Consider the following 20,312-nt stretch of genomic DNA (forward strand, 5'->3'; position numbering starts at 1 on the left):
TGTAAGGTACCTTTAAAAGGATATTTATTTTGATACCTGAATAAAATCTGACTGTTTTTAAATGAATACATAGAATAATTTTGCAAGAATAATGAATGCTTTAATTTCAAGGGAAGTTTTTTTTTATTATTTTATTGATTTTTTTTTGAGCTCTACATTTTTCTCTGCTCCCTTCTCTGCCTCTCCCCTTCCCTTCAACCCTCTCCCAAGTTCCCCATGCTCCCAATTTAGTTAGGAGATCTTGTCTTTTTCTACTACCCATGTAGATTAGATCTATATAAGTCTTTCTTAGTGTACTCATTGTTGTCTAGGTTCTCTGGGATTGTGATTTATAGGCTGGTTTTCTTTGCTTTATGTTTGAAATCAACTTATGAGTGAGTACATGTGATAATTTTCTTTCTGTGTCTAGGTTACTTCACTCAAAATGATGTTTTCTGGCTCCATCCATTTTCTGGCAAAATTCAAGAAGTCGTCATTTTTTTTTCTGCTGTGTAATACTCCATTGTGTAAATGTACCACATTTTCCTTATCCATCCTTTGATTGAGGGGCATTTAGGTTGTTTCCAGGTTCTGGCTATGACACACAATGCTGCTATGTACATAGTTGAGCACATGTCCTTGTGGCATGATTGAGCGTCCTTTGGATATATAGCCAAAAGTGGTATTACTGAATCTTGAGGAAGGTTGTTTCCTAAATTTCTGAGAAATCATCACACTGACATCCAAAGGGACTTTACCAGTTTGCATTCCCACCAGCAAGTGTTTCTTTTACCCCACAATGTCTCCAGCATAAGTTGTTATCAGTGTTTTTGATATTGGCCATTCTTACAGGTGTAAGATGGAATCTCAGAGTTGTTTTGATTTGCATTTCTCTGAAGACTGAGGATGTCGAACATTTCCTTAAGTGTCTTACGACCATTTTAGATTCCTCTGTTGAGAGTTCTCTGTTTAGGTCTATACTTCATTTTTTTATTGGATTATTTGTTCTTTTGGTGACCAATTTCTTGAGTTTTTTTTGTTGTTGTATATTTTGGAGATTAGACCTTTGTCTGATGTGTGGTTAGTGAAGATCTTTTTCCATTCTGTAGGCTGTCGTTTTGTCTTGTTGACTATGTCCTTTGCTTTACAGAAGTTTTTCAGTTTTAGGAGGTTCCACTTTTTGTTTCTATCAATGTTTGTGTTGCTGGGGTCTAGGGGAAGTTTTTTAAACTCTCATATTGAAACCCATAATTTGTATAGTAAATACATGTTAAAGAGAAATGGGGTGATGACATTTGTAAATATGAAACCAGTACAGTATAATGAAAATAAAAATTATTGTTAAATAATAAAATGAGGAAAATAAAAGGCCAACCCTACAAAGAACAAAGAGGAAGTAAATAGTAAAGAAGAGCAGGAGAGATGACTCAGTGCTTAAAGGCGTTTATCATGTAAACCTAAACCTTTATTCAATCCTTTGGACCCATGTAAAGTGTAAGAGAACACACTCCACATAGTTGTCTCTGATTTCCAGATAAATGCCTCAATATACATGTGCTCTCCTTCAAATAATAAAAACACTCAATAATAATAAATTTTAAAAGATAAAATATATAGAGCTTTCTAGATGCAGAAATGCCATAAAATATTAAAAGTACAAAACAGTATAAAATATTTATCACATGAGCAATAAAAACAACTAGCTACACAAAACTGAAGAAAAAGAAGAAAAGCTTTACTAGACATAAATTAGATCATTTTTGTTTACGTTTTAATCTATGTTCTAATGATGTAACTTAAATGCTAGTTATTTGATTTTTTATATTTATTCATAATAATTCATTATATTACTAATTATTTGAGAATTTCATACACGTAGTTTGATTATATTCAACTATTCACCCTTATTCCTTTCTCAGTTCTCCAAGTTTTACTTCCACCTTTCTACCCAATTCACATTAAAAAATGATTCATCAAATTCAATGCTTTATTCTTTTACACTCCTGGATTAGATGTGGTACACTGAAATATGGTGGATCTAACAGGGGTCGATGCTTAAGAAAACAGAATCGTCTTCCCCCATTAACTATCAATTACCTATAAAACCTCAGTTTCTGGATGGGAGCTCATGAGATACTCTGTAACAGAGTCCTGTGAGACTAAAACATCCATCATGCAAGGAAGTGCCTTGAACAGGAAAGCAAACACTTCAAATAACTTTAGGAAGTTCATGAAACTGACAAGATTAAATAGATCTCTCTTTCTCTAAGAGTAAACAAGCAAAAAACAAAACAAAACGAAAAAAACAAAAAAACAAAAAAACAAACCAACAATCAAACAAAACCCGAGACCAGACCAGACTAATTGTGTGGAAGAAGCAGAAACCAGATGATCTACTTATAAGAGGCCAAGACAACTGAGTCCTTGGAAGGGATATTCTCCAACTTGCTGAGCTGCAAGCAGACTGATCAGAATTCTCCAAGTTCCCAGGTTTTGTTAACTGAGAACCTTGTGAGTGTGAGTTTTGGTATTGTAACTTTCTTTGAGTCATTTCTGCTCTTGTAAGTAATTTCTCATTCATATTCATACAAATAACTCCAAGTCTTAACAACAGTGTAATATCATTTCATTTTACAAGGGAAAAAATTTGAAAGTAGGGATTATAGTAAGTAGCCAGCACATGAAGAGAAAAGAAACTCTTAAACTCTTAAACACAACTGGTAATAATGTAAAATGAGGAAGTGTTTGAAGAGAAGTGTGGGAATCTTCAAAAAGAAAACCATGAGTTTCTTCACAACTCAGCAATTTCATTCCTATGTGTGTACAGCAGATTGAAGTAACATGCCTACACAAACACTGTGCCCATTGAAAGCCACATTACACATAATAGCTCCAAATGGAGAATAGCTAAATGTCAATGAACTGATGAGTAAATAAAGGAAATACAATATAACCTAAAATATAATTTACCCACCCATGAAAAATAACAAAGTACTGATTTATCCTATAAACTTAGTGGATAAACTTTGGAAATTATGCCAAAATATTAAATATAAAAGTTACAAGTTATGTTAAGCATATGAAATGTACAAAACACTAAAATCTGTGAAGACATAGTGAGTGCATGCTTACTAAGGTTGGTAGTATTAGAAATGGAGAGAGGGTGACAATAATAGGTATATTGTGTTCATGGATATAAATGTGATGGAATTCATGATGGTTGTTCAATTTTGTGTATATTCTAAACCCCACCAAATTGTTCATTTTAGGTGAATGAGTTGTATAGAATACAAGTTATGTAAAAATAAAAAAAAATCAATAGTTATCCGGATGGTGATGGCTTAAAAGATTAAACATGCTTTTAATCCCAATACTTGGGAGGCAGAGGCAGGTGTGTATCTATGAGTTTGAGGCCAGCCTGATCTACAGGGGACAGCCAGGGCTACACAGAGAAATATTGATTAGGAAAGCCAAAATAAAAATCAATAGTCATATGTAAGATTGAACAAAATGTTGTAAGGTTAAACCTGTATTGTTGCATTATCAAACTTAATCATATTTCAGAGGATGTAAGTACAAGAATATGTTCTTCAGTTAATCCAGAAGTAAACAGATAACAACAAAACATCCAATTACATTAAAACTAAGGAAAATCATTCTGAAGGGCCCATGGATTAAGAGTATATCATAATGGAAATGGTAAAGAATTACACTTAATAGTGTAATTACACTTATACTGATTGTATATCAAAACTCAGTGTTTGTAATAAGTGGCATCATGTTTGTGGAGAAAGAACTGTAGGGATGGTAAAATAGAAGGGATGAATGCAATAGGCTCATCACCAGCCTCAGGATATTAGAAATGCGTTGAAGAGGGAGAGATTGGAAGACAGAGTTCTAAATGGGATGTCTCCATCCAATCCCACCTCTCAGAGCTCAGGGAACCCCATGGAAGAGGAAGAAGAAAGAGTGTAAGAACCAGAGCAAATGGGGAATACCAGGAGAGGAGGGTCCTCTGAATCAAAGGAGCAAAGCTCATATGAACTTCATATACCGAAACAGCTAGCACAGGACCTACACTGGTCTACACTAGGGCCTCTGCATCCATATGGGTCTTAGCTTAGTACAATTATGGGATTCCTGAGTGTGTGAATGAGTGGGTCTCTCATTCTCATACTTTCCCTTGGGCTCTTTTCCTTTTGTTGGTTTGCCTTGTCCAACTTCAATGTGTTGAGTTTTGCTTTATCTTACTATATTTTCTTTTTCATGTGTGATTGTTATCTCTTAGAAGCCTGTTTTTTTCTAATTAATGACTAAAAAGTGGATATAGGGGGGTTGGAATGGTGAGGGATACAGTAAGGGGGAACTGTAATAAAGATATATTGTATGAGAAAGTAATCTATATTCAAAAAAGGGGAATAAAAAGAAATAAGTTGCAATGCATAAAATAATAGCAAAATTAGCAAAACATAAAGTATGAATTCATCCCAATATCAGAAAGTGTGATTAAAGTCACAAGGCAATTGAAAAGAAAAATGTTTATATGAAACTAAGGGAGATTTATACAGGAAAAGAGAAATCATTTGTTTCTTATATGAGAAGAATAAAAGCATATAGACGGTAGCTTTTAGAAACCCAAACAGGCTATTATAATTATCCATGCCAATAAATTTAAATATTTCTATGAAATGAACAATTTTATAGAAAAATAAGCACCAGAAAAATCGCAAATGAAATAAAACTTTGAATAATAGCTTATTAAAACAGCTGAATATACAATTTAAAATCCTCCTACAATATTCCCTGTTTTTAATTCATGAGTTTTACAAAATATTTAATAAAACGTAAATGATTTCTCCATAAATCAGTATATAGAGTAGATGATAACACTATCCTGTGCTATAAGCTATACCCTTTGTGCCTCTTCCACTCCTACTTGACAATGACATCATGACAAATTGGACAGTCTTAAAGCCAGTCACATATGCAAGAATGTAGCAGCACACCAGCATGCTGCATGTAGCATAAAGTGAATTTGAGTGTGTGTGTATGTATGTGCGTGCATGTATGAGTTGTGTTATATATTCTGTGGTTTATTAATTTCATCCCTGAAATGGAAGATTATCTTAATAACCAAAATTTTATACATTTTGCTGCAGTTTTAGAATAAAAGTGAACCATCATGTATCTCTTCCCGGAAAACTGTGACTTTCTTTGTAGACTGAACTTAGATATAGGCCATTTCTTTCACAGTCAGTGAGCTTTAGATCTCCACATACACACGCTCATGAAAATCTGTCAACTCTTGAGGGCATTCTTCTTTCGGAAAATCGGCTAACAGCAGGACCCTTTGAATTACATCCTGCAGATCAATCTGACATTACTTTTCCAGCTGTTCTTCCTCAGAACTTTCTGAAACTACAAAGGAGAGGAAACAATAATTCTTTCATGACTACCATAATTACTGAAATGGGATCACCTGGCATTTCTGCACCCATCTCTGCCTGTTAAATGTTAGAAAGGGGTGAAAATCACATATGCCAGGTTCAAGTGAAGCAGAGAAATATGTTCTTTGCACTCTGACTTCTGTCTTTGCAATGGGTCCTGCTAGATTAAATGGAATCTGAATATTTGGAATATTTTAATATTATAAAATATGGTCATTCTACAAAAGAAATTCTTACCTTAATTTGGAGACATTTTCCTGATATAATTTATTTCATCTTCTAAGTTATTAAATGGACCATTATGATATAGATATTGGAAAGTTGGCATATAGGAAACAATGAGTATAATATTGGTAACCTTTACAATGAGAGATGATATTTCTGTTTAGACATTAAACCACAAAGCCAAGACAAACTTAGCATAACTCTAGTTGTCTTATGCTAACAATAGCAGAAACAGAATCTTAATTTTGCTGAAGTATCTATTTTAACTAATCCATTTCTTCCAGTTTAACATTCCTTGATAATATTAATGTTTTCATTTGTCAAATTGTGGCAAGATTAAGGAAGTACATGATAAAATGATTGATTAAGTTTAGAAATCCTGTGACACCAAACAAAATGACAAAAGTCCTGTAGGATGACATTTAGTGATTTAACACTCAGGATCAAATCTGAATTATCCCCACTTATTTCTTATTTCCAAAACTTTCACTTCTTCACCTTAAAGGCACCAGAGAGTTTATTCAGAGATCTACTTGGTCTAGGTCTATCCCTTTTATTCTAATATAAATAATTTTATTGATATGAACAAACCCAACATCATTTCTAATGAAGGGGCTACTGATAATTTCCTGAATTACAACATTGCATAAGCTCACACTTGGGACTGTCACATTAATGGTACAGAAAAGGAGAGGAAAAATAGCAATATTGGCAGACTTGTAGGGATTAGAGTTCCCAATGCAGAGAGCTAGTAACCTTAGCTGTTGGTGTTTTTCATATTCAATTTCCACTAGGCCGTGTTGTTGTAGAATACTTTTATTTCACCTTTCTTCCATGGTTCCTGATTGCTGTTTTTCTGGCATGAACATTACAACCTTCCCTGTCCTATTTGGCTCAAGTGTGAATACTTGACTCCCAGCAGGTGGCAATGATTTACAGGTTGCAGACATTTAGTTTGTAGAGCTTCACTAAAGTTTGTGAGTCACTTGGGGGAGTGCCTAGAGACTTTATAGCCCAATTCTACTTCTTGCTCACTTTCTGCTTTTGGAACAGGAATATAATGTGACCAACCAACCCCTTGCTCCTGCCTGCATGTCTCCAAACTTGTTACAATGTCTTATTTACAATGATTGAATGGCACCTTAAACTGTAAGCCAGATGAAATTGTTACTTCCATGTTTTGGTTATAGAAACAAGAAAAGGGGCTACATGGCAGTTGAATAACTTGTGCTTGCATTGTTTTAAAAATTTTGTAGAGCAAAAGTTGGTTTTGAACATGTTTCATCATGAAATTTTATGAATATTGATTTTGAAGATGACTGTGAGATTGGTTAGTAGATTTGTTGGTACATGGTATGCATTAAAGTTTTACCTTAATTTTTTTAATATTTTACCTTAATATCAGTGAATTTATCACATATTTAATATTGAAGCAAAGTACACATGAAGATTAAATCTAGAGAGAAAAATGATAAAAAACTTTTCCAACAATTAAGTGGTTTGTGAATTAATTATAGGACCTTTATTTATCACATATTCATAATTACATGTTATTTAAAATATTTTTGTTCAAGATGTGATGTAGGTGGGTCTTCTTCCTATGTGTTGCTTTCATTGGTTAGTTAATAAAGAAACTGCTTGGCCTGATAGGTCAGAACATAGGTGGGTGGAGTAGACAGAACAGAATGCTGGGAAGAAGGGAAGTGAGTCAGATGCCATGGAGCCAGCCGCCAGGTCAGACATGCTGAATCTTTCCCAGTAAGCCACCACCTCGTGGTGATACACAGATTATTAGAAATGGGTTAATTAAGATGTGAGAGTTAGCCAATAAAAGGCTGGAACTAATGGGCCAGGCAGTGTTTAAATGAATACTGTTTGTGTGTTGTTATTCTGGGGCTAAGCTAGCCAGGTGGCTGGGAGCTGGGCGGCAGGAATGCAGCCTGCTGCTCCTATCACTACAAAGATGAAAGAGTTAATTAGATGATTAGCCTATTAATGGTGGAAGTATTCAAGGATGCCTCTGATAACTGGTTTCATTTTGTTTATTGATTGAGACATAATCAGAATATTTTGCACCCTTATGTTTATATTAAAATATCTTAATTAGCATACAAGTAATAAGTTTCTTTTTCATATTTTCATCATACATAGTCATAATTTGTAATGATGCATTCCCTTAATTCTATGCTTACTTAAACATCATTCCAACTGGTTTCACTCAGTCAGTAATAGTAACTTTTGCTTTTATGTCACATATATTTTGTTAAGCTTACCAAACTTAAGCTCTTTTCTTCCCCCTGTAGTTTCATGACCTGTATAGGACACACATACACACATATGCATATATGCCCTTTCTTTACTTAGATTCTTGGGTTTATCTCTTTGCATATCTGAGTTATTGACTGTATGTGGTCATGTTCATTTTATTCGTTATTGTTGGTTGACAATATGCAATATTTGTCAACCTTGTCCTCAATCCCTTATATCCTTCCTTCTGTTTGAAAAAAATTTATGATTATGTCTATACTTTTTTTTAATTAATTGAATTTATGGCTTTTAGAACTCCTTTATGTTCTTTCAAGTATCAATATTTTTATGAATTTTTCTAAGTTGCTGAGTAAATTTTATCTATATTGCTTTTTTCATTCTTAGTGATGATTTTTCCTTTCATGGTTCTGACTTTCTTCCCTAGGCCCAAAATTAAATTCAAATTCTTATTTCTAACTCATAAAATACATTAATCGTATTTTACCAGTAAGCATTTATAGTCTTCTGACATTTGAGAGTTTGAGTTCAATAGTCGAGGATTTATGATCTTTTGGTTTGTATTTTCTAAGTTTTGATGTCTGTGTAGAGGATTTTGTATGTACTGGTTTGGTGATCTTTTCTGAATTTGTTTGGAGATCTTCTCATTGAATAGACAACTGTATACTCAGTCCTCAGTGTCACACAGAGTGGAGAAGTTTGCTGTAATAACAACAGTAGAAAGCTCATACAACAAATGGAAATATATTTAAATTTAATTAGAAGTCACTGTATTAATAATGGTCATAAAAAGGCAAATGGTAAAAATATCAAACAACATGTGATGGAGTTAAAAATTCTGTAGAAAATGGATATGATATTACATATCTCTAATTCCTACAAAGGCAGGTAATATCAGTGAGCTTGAGGCCAGCCTGTTCTACATTGTGAGTCTCATGCTAGCCAGGGTTATGCAGTGAGACTCAGTCTCAAAATAAAGACAAAAGCTCTTTAAGGCAAATATGGAATTACTATATCAATAAAGCAAAGGAACGGTGCAGGGTTCCTTTGTGAGAACATGGTTACACAAAGTAAAACGGAAGACTCGAAGGAAGGGCCGAAGTTTAAAACAAAAGAATAAAGATTTACCAAACTTCAAGATTAATTTGGTTGTTATCTCTGAACTTGGTAAACAAAAGCGGGTGATCTTATCTTTTCAATACCTTCCTGAACTAAGGCTTGATATTCTGTCAATGTCTCCCTTTCCTGCTATTTGCAGCCGCCACCCTAGGTTTGTCCTATCTCTGGGCAATAGTGATCCCATAAAAACAGGTTTCCCAGCCTTGATGTGCTGGTTTGTGGCTGGTCTTATCGTATCTTACATTTTACTCCAGGCTGTCCAGCAACTCACTATCTAGTTCAGCCTGCCTTGAACTCATAGAAAATCCTTGCCTTGGTCTCCTTGAGTCATCATGCTATCAGTGTTAGCCTCTAGACTCAGCTCGGGCTTACTAATGAGGGTGTTGCCCACCATTCTCTACACGTTTTGGTCATTCTTTTACTTGCTTTGTGGATTACTGAAGCCTACTCTCTTCTGTCTTCAGAGAAGACCTCCTCTGTCTTTAAAAACATCGATTGTCAGCTTCAACACAGTTCACAGAGGCAGTTGTCAGTCCTGCGACAGACTCAGAATACATTTTTTTAATACCTTCCACATGTGTTAAGTCTGAACAGTAAAAGGTAGTTGGCCATCCTGGAGTGCTTTTATGTTCTACAATCTAGACATTCCCAAATGCTTACATGCATACTTTCCTTTAACTTCCATGTACAACACATTCTACTCTGTTTGTAGTATAATTATAAATAACTTCTTTTATCTCTCCCACAGTCAAATGTTTGAAAGAAAAATTGCATGTCTCCTCTTTGGTTCACCTGCCCTTATCTTAGAAGCATGGAATGCTTAAAACGATAGGATTTTAATGCTCTGTCATGGAAGAAGCTCTTCTAAGAATAGGCCAGAAATTATGTTAACTTTTGATTATAAATATGTGTACTATGACAATTAGACTGAATAATTATGCTCCAATTCTGTGGTATGATGTGCTTTTCTGTGACATGAATCAATAAATCAATTTAATTATTAAAGAAAATACAATTTTGTTTTTTATTTTCACACATTAATGAAGGATGAATTAGTTGACTTTTTATTATTTTTAAAATAATTTCTAATAATATTATTATGTATCTATTTTTTCTATAGCATTGGACCCAGTGACCAAGGAACTGATGATTCAAACAGCAAAACCAACTTTTGGCCATCTTACGGAAGTAAGATATGTGTTCATGCTACAGTAAATATCGTTAGTTGCAGGAACTACATGTTGATAATTATTTTTGGTGTCCCAATGCCTTGTGCCTTCCCCACTAAAGTGATTATAATGTGGCGTATTCTTTAGGAAATGCATGATTGGAAACTTTAAATGCAAATGTCAGATGATATTCCTCTGTTGGTAGGAGTCATTTCTGTAGTAGTCTAATTCAACTCAGTTACTCAACAGTGTTGTCAATAACATTAGAGAATACAGTTTAGACCCCTTCCTTGAACAGTCATTTTGTACCTTTAGCTAGTAGTGCAGAATTATTCCTTTACCTCTCATAGTTTTGTCTTCCTTTTAGCCTCTGTGTTACAATGAAATCATATGTGGAAAACTGACTATGATTTCAATATTTTCCAAAATTTCTAATTTCAACATTCTAGACTCATCACGATAAGCTCAGTTGCCCTTTGTCCTCAGTAACAGTTCTCTCTCCCAGAAAAATCCTTTTAGCAGGCTAGGCAAATGACCCTGAAGTCATCAAATCAGCACCACAATGGCAGCTCTTCCCCAGGTCATCCATCCTTATGACCTTGTGACTTTAGCAGAGCATAGAACATTTTATAGAAGTGATTCTTCCTCATTCAGCATCTCCAACAATGATCATCAAAGTAATATTCTTCTACACACTAATCCACTCAGCCCAACAGAAGTTCTGAATCTGTTTTCTCAAAAGGACAGAACAAAATGTATTGTCCAACTTGATTTGATCTTCATACATTGCTTGCAATGACCTCTATATTGTCACTTTTTAATCGGAGACAAGACCATTTTATAGAATATTTTGGAAGGAACTGGTTAGCTTCATTTTTTCCCAATGAATGTTTCAATATTTCTTATAATCTTCAAATTGTAGAAACTTTGAAATAGTCTTCTCTGTACATATCCATTTTCACATCACAGACTTTTGTGCAATTAATATGCATGTGCTAATATTGCTCATGTGTGCAAAGAAATATTCTTGTACTTCACTTCTTTCTTGGTGGGAAGACTAAATTCTAGAAAGGTATTTAGTAACTGTGCTAGTTAGCAGAGAGAGAGAGAGAGAGAGAGAGAGAGAGAGAGAGAGAATTTTGGTACTTTGTATATGGTTTTCTATTTGCTGTACTAGTTTACATTTATACTGCAGAGTTTAGAAGCCCCCTTTCTCTGAATTCTGATTGACAATGCCGATTTTCTTTTTAAGTGATTGAATTTGTATAGAGTCTCACCATTTTGATTTTCATTTTCCTGGTAATTAGCATTGTTGAGAACTTTTTCTTAAACTTGTTTGCTTTTTGTATAACTTCTTTAATTGAAGTCTATTTTAGATAATTTTTAGCTTATTTAGTTGCATCAAGGTTTTTGTTGCTGTGTCTTTTTTAGATTGTAACTATGTCTGGATATGAATTCCTTGGTAAATATTAATTCACTTGTATTTTCTCTTACTGAATAGATTATCTTCTTACTCTGTGGATTGTCTCCTGGGTAGAGATTTCCAGTTTTACATTTTCTTTCTTTTCTATCCCTTTTTCTTTCTTTGAGGACTTATATCCCCAATCATTGCTCATTCAATAACTGATACTGTTCCCCCAATGTTTTCTCATAATCATTTCAGATTTTACTTTTAGATTTTTCATCTCTTTTGAGTTGATGGTTTGAAAGAAGTAAGAGATAGTAATCATTAATCTGCTTATGAATATATAGTTTACCCTGCCAGCACTAGTTAGTTATAAGTGGCTTATACTTCCTTCAATGCACACAGACACATACAAACACCACACACACACACAAACTTTGCTGAGGAGCTATTGGCTGCCAACATAGGACTGATTTCTTTCTGCCTGCCTGTCTGCACGTCAAGGTGGCTTTGCTTACTTGGGGTCCTTTGAGTTTTCAGATGAATTTAGGTTGTAGCTTATGTATTTATTAAAAATTTCCTGTGTATTTTGATGAGTCCAGTATTAAATCAGTAAAATACTTTGATACTGTAGGTATTTTAACAGTGTTAAATCATACTGTTCCCAAATACTAAGTATTTCCTTTTGTCATTTTTTCTCCAAAGATTTTATACTTGGACTCTAATTTTCATTGTTTCTATGACTAAATTTATTTCAATGTATATTATTTATATATATTGTTATTATTATTAGTGTGTGTATATAACACATGTAGAACTTGTTGTGTAGCTGATACTCAAGCCATTAGGCTCTTGCTGTGCTCAATTATTTCCACTGGAACTATTCATGGGCACTTAATAAACATTTATTTATTGGTTTTTAAAATTTTGTGTGAATAAGATTTTTTTCTTGATTCATTTCTTAGCAAATTCAGTTTGGCATACAAAAACAAGATTATTTATATATTCCTATATTTGAATTACTTCTTTAGCCATTTTTAATATGCTATTGGTATAAATCTTTCAGATGTTCCATATATACACATATATAGAAATGAGATACTTTTTGACAATCTGTAACAAAACAAAAGGACCATAAAGAATAAGGAAAAATATTTTGAAAACATTGTGAGTTGATTTCTATAAAACTGATAATATATTTTGTTTTCAGCATAGACTTTTTTATATTTATTAAAATGTACCAGAAAAAAATGACATTTTTTGAAGTGTTAAAAATTCACTCAGGATACTTTTACACTTATGAAAGTTATCTGCTTATTACTGAACGAAAATCAAGCCTGCAACAGAACATAATAATTACACTCAGCTTTTAAAGAGAAATATAAAAAATTCAGTATAAAAATATGAGAAGAATCGTGAAGGTGTTGGGGGAATTCAGGAATTCCTTTTCAGTTGGTCTTTTCAATTTTCATGTTCATCTGTTAATGAATAGGATATTTCAGGAATTTCTCTGGAAAGCTGTATAAAAAACCCCACAGGATTCTGTGCCAATTAATGGTAAAGTCCTGTCTGAAGAAGCCTGTTATTGCTTTCGCTGTCTTCCTGTCTCCCTCAGTACTAACTCTGTAGTTCATGTCTGGCATCCACTTTATTATTGTTTGACAGCTACAAAGCATAGCAGCCGGGAAAAGGAGAGCAAATGCCAAGGCGATAGGTTTAGTCTGAAACTGTGATCTTGGCTGCCCTCACTTTCCCAGCTGTTGACTTTCAAAGACAGAAAGAGCAGTGGTCAACACAGAGAAAGCTACCAGGTGAACCGGCTCAGTCACTTCACAGTGAATGAGATAGATGCAGCTTCTCCAGTTTCTAGTTGACATTTGATTGGTTAGTCATTCTTTAGCTGTTAAACTACTAAAAAGAATTTAATTTCCAATTTTTATTACTTAAAAACAAATAACCAATGCTTCACATAGAGAAACTAACACAGTAATCTAAGTTATACTGACTTTCCTATTTCCCTTTCCCATGTCCAAATCAGGATATTTGACATGGATATCACACACACAATTTCTAAAATTTCCTAAAAGTTTGTTCAAGTTTTCTACAAATATAGAAGGATTTTTTTCTGGACCCATTCTTACATTATCAAAAAAAATTGTTATTGCCCAGAAATAAAATTTAAAGTAGCTTATAGAATCCTTGGTTAAATTAGGATGGTCTCTCCACGTAGAGCTTATAGTTTTTCAGAAAACATTTTATCCAAAGGTGAAGACAGTTTTGTATTATTACTATTTTAATAAGTTAAGTAAACAGTACTTAGAAGTAATAACTAGAAAAAATTGTCATTTGTTTTCAGTAAATATCATCAATTGAGATTTATAAGGTTTTCTGTTTAGACAACAATTCACATATTCACACCTGAAACGTCTTAAAATCTCCTTAAAAGTAAACCTTCAAATGTTATATATTATACACACTAAATAAGAAAAAATAAAGACAATAGCATATGAATTTTGAATGCAAGTTGGCTTTTGCTTGCCTCTATGTGCTCGAGTAGCAAGGTGAAGATATGACTTTACTGTTTCAGGCCCTTTGAAGTCCCTGCTTGCTATGTCATGACATATGACAGCTATGTCCATTCAAACCACATAGCTGTGAGCCTGGTCGAACTGTGTTTGGTGTGATAGCAAATCTTAAAATATCAGAGCTCATGTGACTTCCCTTTATAAAGGATATAGGTATGGATTTTAAGGCTGAAATCCTTTGGATTATGACCAATTAAATGTTATTTCTGATGATGATGATGATGATGATGATGATAGGAATAGGCCTTTTGAAAAGTCCGTGTTTTATTAACATGATGGAGGAGGTTCATCTGTCTATGTGTTACTTTTATTGGTTAATAAAGAAACTGCCTTGGCCCTTTGATAGGACAGAAAATTAAGTAGGCGGAGTAAACAGAACAGGATGCTGGGTAGAAGGCAGTGAGGCAAATGTGATGAAGCTCTGGCCCAAGAAGGAGGCAGGTTAGAATCTTCCTGGTAAGCCACCACTTTGTGGTGCTACATAGATTATTAGAAATGGGTTAAGCAAGATGTGAGAATTAGCCAATAAGAGGCTGAAACTATTGGGTCAGGCAGTGTTTAAATGAGGACAGTTTGTGTGTTGTTATTTCGGGTGCAAAGCTAGCCTTACGGAAGCTGGGCGGGATGAAAAGCAGGCCTGCTCGCCTCTCCACTACATTAACATGGATCAACAATTGGCTTCACTACTTGGGGATATTATGGTTTTTCTAAATTTTAGTTATCGAAAGTGATGCTCTGAATATTAGTGCAATAGACACTGGTTTTATTTTTCTCACATAGTCAGAATCTCTCCAACCTGGAGGAAATGCATAGGGAAGGTACATAAGTACTAAAAATCAATAGATTGGCTGCAGAGAACTTAGATTTAAAGTAATACAGGGTGTCCATTTTTTTTTCTTAGTTTTCATCTTTTATGCCAGTTGATGGACACAGCTCAAAAATGCAAGGACAATGTAGTAATTGATGCCTCCACTTCTTTTAAAGAAAGGCATTACAGATTAAAATAAAATAAAAGACTGAAAGAAAGAACAAAACAAAGGAAGAAAGAGAACAAGAAAAGATAGAAAGATAGAGTTGAGACTATTTCTCTTCCACATTGAGCAAAGAAGCCATGAGTTTCCACTTGAACAAACTAAAGCTCAAATATGAGTTGAAAACAAAATAGAGGAACATAAATCCATTAAAAAATGAGAATAGCTATGAAAAATTAAAGAAAAGATGTTTGTTTTTATAAGTAAAGAAATAGAGTAAAGAGAAGAAAGAAAAGATTAGTTCATCCTGGAAACATTTGAATCATGATTTTGGAAATAAGTTATTGTATTCCTAGATAAGAGAATTATATTTATTCTATAAACAAATTATTTGAAAGAACTCCAAACTATTTTGAAAGCTCATTATAATAAAATACTATCCAAATATTCATTGATCTATTTTATCAGGAATACTGTCTTTTATTAGCAACAAAAAATGCATCTGGTTTTAAGGGTTTCAAAATGAAAGTAAGTGGAATAAAGTTAAAATTCCCATACTTTCACTCCTTCTGGGATAGTTTCTGATTTCCTTGTATTCACTGTCAGAACTTAAAAAGAACAATGTACAAACCATAAGTTTGATAACAAAAATATACTTGTGAAAAGATATTCTGTCAACTAAGTTTGTATATGAGCAGCAAAAAATTTGGGTAAAAAAATAATTTTATTTTAATATTTTAAGACAAGAAATCAAATAAAGTAAAGATAATTCTTATAGCAATGCAAATTATCAGATGATGACAATTTCTGCATTTATACTTAAATATAGAACATATAAATGAATTAGTTAAACTTAGATATTTGGCTAAAAAAATTGATTTTACTTTGACAATTACCAATAAAACATCGATAGAATCTTATGAAAGAAATTCTAAAATTTAAGGCCTTGATACCAGGTTGACTGTTGTATTCACATCATTTTAATGCCTGAAAAAAAATCTGCAAGACAATGAGGAATATATTGCTTCTGTATTTAAACAAATTATACTTTAGGTTAAGTGCTTGGTAATAATAAAGACTTGTTGAAAGCTTGGAATTACATGCAAAAGTTGAACCATTATAGCAGGTGAGTTCCATGAAAGGACAGTGATCTAAACATTGGAAAAGGCTTTAGAGAGGAAGCTCTCCTGGTTGAAGTTCACCATAATTTATGAAAGAAGATGGTGGGAAATCTGAGGAAATCTGTCATTAATACCCTGTAAATAGCAGTCACAGGAGTGTAGGATGAAACACTCACCAGTTAAGTAACTTGAATTTTAAACTTTAACACAAATCGATAAATATACAGGGTCTACAACTGGTATTTAGCTATAAAGTTGTGTTTCCAAAACCTGTATCAGACATTGGAAGTCGTCTCAAATAGCCAGTTGTTTCGACGCATACTCATAGACATGTTTAAGATGATGAGGCAAGAGGCTCGTAAATTTGATTCTCCCTCAGTTTGAAACAATCTTTCAATCATTATAAATTTAAAAAATTTAAGTGTACAGGGAAGAGGAAGAATAAATGGTAGGTACCTTTCTATTTGCAGGCCATATTACTAAATATTTTTTATGTAAGCAAAAGTCAGATGTTGAAAAACTGAGATATATATTAGGTGTCACAATCAGACCTTATTTACATAGATCATTTACGAGTGTGACAGAAATGAGTGCATAGAGGTGGTGACACACATGGCTTTGGATTAGCACCTGTAACTTCTAGGTCTACTTCTTCGTCCATACGGAAATAATGATTCGGGTTTTCCTATGGTCCACTACTTTGAGCTTTATATAAATTAAGAAATGCAAAACACCGTAATCTGCAGTTTTCTGATAAATCAAGGAAATTGCCTTATTTTAGTAAGACTCAAAATATAATGTCTCATTTCATTAAGATATCATGTAATTTTATCCTGAAATTTATTGTTAAACCTACTTACCAAATTAAATTTCTTTTTACTTTTATTATCTCATTCCCAGAACTTTAGACAAACCTTTCTCAAGTAACCTATAAAAACTCATTCAAGATTAAAAATTAAATATTTAGTCACATTATGTTAGGACTTAGTATATTTTAATAAGTGGTTTTCATCGTAGTAACACTGTGGGAATAAATCCAATAATCATAGAAAGAGCTTGATTGGGAAGTGTTCCCTATAACATGTAGATAATGAAGCTTGGCTATAGAAATATCACCTGACATTTGAGTAAAGAGTTGAGGGAACTGACAAAATAATTTAGAGGAGAATGCTCTGGATATAGCTTATAGCCAAAGGCTCACCTTCCAATGAGTAGACAATGGTAAACAATTTAAAAACTAGAAATAAAAGTGTGTGTGTGTGTGGGGGGGAGCTAGTTAACAAAAGACCAATTACCAGTAGGTGAATTCAGAAAGTTATTGGTAGGAAATCGCACCAATCTCTACAAAGGCTCTAATTTCTGTGGCCTCCTGCTGTACACATGAAATAAATCTTGAAAAACTCTAAATCAGTTTCACCTGTCTAATATCCTCGTACTTTTCATTTTGTTTTATTTTCATCTCTTAATATGTTGACTATATTGAAATAAAATCTTGATTCTGACTCATAACCTACCAAGGTAGATCAATAACAATAGCTCTGATAGCATGACTGAGGACCATTAGTTTGGAGAGAGAGAGAAAGAGAATAACGCATTACGGAAAAGAAAAGAGAAAAGACAAAAGGATGTACAAAAGCAGGAACATTTGAGGATTAAGCTTTCTACAAATACATTCACTGTATTAATTTAATATGTGCACATATATGAATAAATATATTCAGTGTTGAATTCCAAATGTAGGGGAAATGAAAAACAATTATATTTACTCCAAATATGTTCCTAACAGAATAGATTGACATGTTATTTAGATATGAAAAAAACTTTCCATTTTTAAGAGGGTGTAGTGTTTGGAAAATAAACTTTCCTCATGTTTTGAGAGGTAAATTCTGTTATTTTTTTCCACTGTTTTTTCTAACAACTATTTTATGGGTCTCCTGGGTACTTCTCAAGTTTTGAGTACTGATTAAGGAGCCTTTCCTAGCATCTTTAACATTTGTTGTATTCTTTATTTATAAAACAGAGCCAATTCTCTACTGGAAGCAACTATAAGAAATGATGAAACAGGTTGCTCAAAAATTCAAGGAAATGAACAAGGTTTATAAACGGAAAAGAAAGCCTGGGAAAGGAAGACTATGGCTTTCCTTGATTTTAAGAATTATAAAGCTTAAACGAGTACAAAAATGTCATGCTAGCATATACATAGGCAAATAGACCAGTGGGACACATCAGTTTTAGCAGTAAACTTGTACTAAACTTAATCTGTAAACTCACATTTGTAAAACTCAGTAAAGTTTGTGTAATATTGCAGACAATTAAATGTAAAAATAACACTCTTGACTATTTCTGTGAAAATAATGAACTTCCAACCCCATCTTGACAAACAGAAAAATATTAATGTGAATCAAGTACACAGAAATAAATGTGGTGGTTAGTTTTTAGCCTCTAGAAGAGAGAGGGAGTCACAATGAAGAACTGTTTTGATTAGGTTGGTCTTTTGCTAGTTAGGGATTGTATTAATTGGGTTAGCTGATGGAACGAGACCATTCTGCATGTTGGCAGCATCATTTTGCAGCCTGGACCCTAGACTGAGTGAGAAGGTAGCTATGGGCAGTGGTGTGCATATATTAATTCATTGCTCTCTGCTCTTGATGAAGATGTGATATGACTAGATGCTTCAATGTCCTGCCACCTTGACATTCCTGAAAAATGGTTCGTATACACAGTGTGACTTACCTGGAGAAAAACATTTTTTTTTCTTTGATGGTGGTTATCAATTAGAGATAGCTTTTCCGTTAGGGATGGAAGCTCATGTCTACTTCTTCTCCCAGCACTGGAACTCAACCTGGCTTAGACCTGTTCAGGCCATGTGCATTTTGCCATTCTGGTGACTTCATATCTATGTCAGTCTTATTGTGTCTAGAAGGTCTTGTTTCCTTTGTGTCTCCCATGTGGGAGAAGGGGAAATGGCAATCATAATATCCTTCATGAAAAAAAAAAATCTCTTTTCAAAACAAATTTCCTGAAATGATGAGCTAATCTGGAATTACAAGACAAATGAATACTTCTTCCCTCTAGTTGTTTTTGTCTTCCTTTTTTTCTATTATCTTATTTTAAGATTTAGAATAGTATAAGCATAACAGCATTTTATTTGTGTGTTTTTAATTTCTTGTTTACTGGAGAAAAGATTGTATGTATTGTTTTTAAATTATTTCTCCTCCCTTCCATTCCTTTAACTTCTCCCAATCTGTCTCAAATTCATGGTTTCTTTTATTTTAATTATTATACAAATATATACACATAATAAAAACATACATAAAACCAGATAAATAACTCCCAGCCTTTAATCCCATCACTCAGGAGGCAGAGGCAGGCAGATCTCTGTGAGTTCGAGGCCAGCCTGGTCTATAAGAGCAAGTCCAGGACAGGAACCAAAAAGCTACGGAGAAATCCTGTCTCAAAAATTCAAAAAAAAAAAAAAAAGAATTTATTTAAAAACTGCAGACAATTTTTAAAATTATAGTCCTTTGGTTGTTTTGCTTTTCCTGGATTTAATGGTTGTGTTGATGCTGTTGTTACCATTGCTGTTACAGTTCTAAGGATTGAACCAGGGATTTTTTGAATTCTAGGCAATGATCTTAACTAAGTTAAATTCCTAGCCCTAAATTGTTAATTTCTGTAGAAATAATATGGAAAATGAAAAACTAGAGATTATAAATTTGTGTTTATCATTACTCCTCTTGTCTTGGAAGAAAGTGATCTTGGCATGGTGTAGGAATTACAATGTGGGAGGATTGCATTATCTAATACATGAATGAAATCCTACTCTGACTAAACCAGACACTGCTTAGTGGAGACCCTGGGTATGCAGCCAGTACTCCTCACACAGGCCAGGGCATCTAGGATTTCCAGTGCTGCATATGTTTAGTGTGTCACCTTGGACATCTGCTCATATCGCACATCTGTTTTTTGTTTTCACTGGCCTGCCAAAAAAGAATGGGGTCACTAGTTATTCTACAATGTGAAGTT

General features: G+C 33.6%; 1 protein-coding gene across 1 annotated transcript in view; it reads left to right on the plus strand.

Annotated features, from left to right (window-relative positions):
- Positions 1–20,312, plus strand: part of Cnbd1 (cyclic nucleotide binding domain containing 1) — a 251,231-nt gene that overhangs the window by 214,470 nt on the left and 16,449 nt on the right. The window contains exon 11 of the mRNA XM_057791198.1: positions 10,156–10,223. Within this exon, the coding sequence (XP_057647181.1) occupies positions 10,156–10,223 (68 nt within the window). The remainder of the gene's footprint in view (positions 1–10,155; positions 10,224–20,312) is intronic.

Source organism: Chionomys nivalis, chromosome 16 (genome assembly GCF_950005125.1).
Source record: "Chionomys nivalis chromosome 16, mChiNiv1.1, whole genome shotgun sequence".
Lineage (NCBI taxonomy): Eukaryota > Metazoa > Chordata > Mammalia > Rodentia > Cricetidae > Chionomys > Chionomys nivalis.